Source organism: Rattus rattus, chromosome 1 (assembly GCF_011064425.1).
Source record: "Rattus rattus isolate New Zealand chromosome 1, Rrattus_CSIRO_v1, whole genome shotgun sequence".
Classification (NCBI taxonomy): domain Eukaryota; kingdom Metazoa; phylum Chordata; class Mammalia; order Rodentia; family Muridae; genus Rattus; species Rattus rattus.
The window spans coordinates 51,553,717-51,556,632 of record NC_046154.1 but is presented as its reverse complement, the minus strand read 5'-3'; the positions used below and the strand labels follow the sequence as shown (position 1 = coordinate 51,556,632).

Genomic DNA, 2,916 nt, shown 5'->3' with positions numbered 1-2,916 from the left:
AACTGAAGCTACAGATAAGTGTAGCAATTGTGTGGTTGCTGGAAATTGAACCCATGACTTCTACAAGAATGACAAGTGCTCTTAACCACCGAGACATCTCTCCAGCCCCTGTAACAATTTTTTAAGGGAAAAGAATCACAGTGAGCTTGGATCCAGGCATTTTTATTGCAATTCTGCACAGCACTTAGAATTTAGAAAGAAGAGTGGATTGGCCTCGGCAGAGGGAGAAGAGTGGCTTTAAGCCACAATAGAGCTTTTAGGAATGGACCATCTACCTAAAAGCCATGGCTGTAGTGACAGAAGCTGGAAGGGGGACTCCATGGTAGGACATTGAGATACATGCTAAAGCCCACTGTGGGGCTGGATGCTTCCTAACACAGGATGCTGAGCTCCCTCATGGAGCCGCCTTCCCTGCAGCACAGAGCTCGCCAATCTCGTCTGAATGCTACCAAGTGCTTCTTCAGTTCCCAAAGACCTTCGGGTGCCTGTGGATCTCGAACAAGCTCCTGTCCTGGATATGCATCTTGGGAAGGTTGTGCTCCAGAGTTTCCTTGGATGTCTCCTGTCTGTCTAAGAGCTGGAGGTGGTTTCTTGCCTCAGCTCTAAGAGAGAGAGGCACCACACTAAAGTTCCTTAAGGTAGCTTAAGGAACTTTAGCAAAGAGAGCACTCCAGGAAGAGCTGGGTGGTGCTAGCTCTTCTTCTTACAGAGGTTGAAAGGGAGCAGCGTCAGTTGCCCAGCAACAAATGTTCCCAGCCGCCTCTGGTCCATGAGAAATTAGATATTTCCAAAGATATTAGTTATAATTAGCAATAAGCTATATAATTAGTCATAAGAGATGTAATTAATTAGCTAGAAGCAAGACAACAACAGTAATAAAAGCCCTGGGGTTGCCTTGCAGAGCTGATCAGTGGGATTTCCATTCCATATCTGAAACTGAAGCACTGGCCACATTGTTTAATCTAAACGTCATTCCCAATGTCTGTACTCAAGCCCCGCTGGCTTGTATTTAACAAAACCACGAGAAAGAATGGTAGTTGGTCAACTAGATCAGATAAATAATGTTAAGGAAAACACACTGGACACCTTTGGAAGTCTCAAGGGCTATGATTTCAGTAATTTCAAGGTCAGTGAGATAGCTCAATGGGTGGGGGGGGTGGGGGTACTTGTAGCCTTACAAAGAAAGCCTAGACTTGACTTTGATCCACATAAAAATAGGAGAGAACTGACTCCACAAAGTTGTGCCCTTACCTCAGCACATGTACTGTGGCATTATGTGCCTGTATGTACATGTCATATATACAGGCTCACATACTCACAATAATAGTAATATTAAAAAATAAAATGTAAAAAAGAGAAATTTACAGAACTTTCATTTTATTGCTCTCTATATTCACAGATACTTCAATGCCTTTTTCTATTATGTCTTCATGTGCTCTTTCAAAATCAGTGACAACTTTTTGAAAGTTTAAAAAGCGCCTTTTTCTGATAAGGTCTGTATGAACTATGTATTCTCTATGTGTATTAAAGCAGTAAGGATGTTTATCACATCTCAAGCTATTATCCCACTAAAATATGAATGTCGTTGGTAATTCCCTAAAATCTTTCATTTTCCAAAGTCCTTAAGGCAAGCCGAAACCTTTAGTATCATACACATGGCTTCCACATTTACATGCCATTCATTTCCTAAGTCTTTATCAGAAAACAAAAGCAATGCCACTCCTTATTGAAGCAGAGTGGGGAGCTAGGCACAAACGGGCAATGTTGCCTGGTCTCATGTATGAGAGATCTGGAAAGCCCAGGCCGAGGGAGCAAAAGGGGAGTAGTGACTGTCTGAGGATGACTGAGGTGTCCAGGGATGGAGATGGGGAGCCAAGGAGTTCACAGTTTCAGGTAGCCAGGAGGAACAAGTTCCAGAAATGACTATACAGTGTAGTGGCTGTGATCAGCAGCAACACATGCATTCCTGAAGTTACCAAGAGCATATATGTTCAGTGTTCTCAGCACAAGAAAATAATAGGAAATGTAGGTGATGTATAGGTTATGTGTGTGTGTGTGTGTATGTGTGTATTAGCCTGATTTAGCCATCGTGCATCATTCACATGTTATTTACATGATAAAGCAATGTTTTGTCAATTTAAAATAACAGAACCTTGAATACATTTTTACTTCATAGTTTTAAATTGTTATCTTTATTATTTATAATTATATGTTATATATGTAAGGGTGCATGTTGCATGTATGTGTTACGTGTGTATAAGGTGTGTGTGTGTGTGTGTGTGTGTGTGTGTGTGTGAGTGCAAGTGCCCAATGGGGCCTAAGGCATCAAATCCCTGGAGCTGGTATTACAGACATTTGTGAGTGACCTAACATGGACCTCTGGGTCATGTCTCCAGCCCTTTACGTCATAATTCATTACAAAATTTGCAGAAAGAATTCCAGCCAATCTTCTGAGTTCCTTGAATTGAGCACAGAAGTTCCGTGACGTCAGCTCATCATTGCTGCTTTGATAGCAAGATGACAAGGCACCCTGGGAACTCTGGCCATGCATTTCCTATTGCTCACAATCTCTCCAGTTCCTGCCTCACAACTTCTCAGGTTTGACAGGTCCTTCAGGACCTCTGTCAAATTCCACCTTCTCCGTGATTAAGTGTCTATAGAAGCCTTCTCTTCACCTGGGGCACAGTAGGTAATAGCAATGACGTCAGTTCTTGAAGCAGATAGACCTGGCTTGACTTCTGGCCTCGATGCTGAGTATCTGGGTAAACAGTTTTCTCCTTGATAAACAGCAGCAACATGACCTACTTCACACGAGCTACCTCAGAAGCTAAGTGACGTGTTGCCCCTGAAACTGCCTGGTTCTTAATATGTGGTCAGCTGACTCAGCTCCTCCCTTTACCCCTGTTTGTCACTTGC

The 2,916-nt window shown here is 42.7% G+C and overlaps 1 protein-coding gene across 1 annotated transcript; it reads right to left on the bottom strand.

Moving 5' to 3' along the window:
- Positions 1-371: 371 nt before the first annotated feature.
- On the bottom strand, positions 372-2,409 carry Insl5 (insulin like 5). Its single transcript, XM_032891985.1, is given in 3 exon segments — positions 372-514; positions 517-602; positions 2,405-2,409. Coding segments are annotated over 3 exon segments (234 nt in total).
- Between the last annotated feature and the right edge of the window lie 507 nt (positions 2,410-2,916).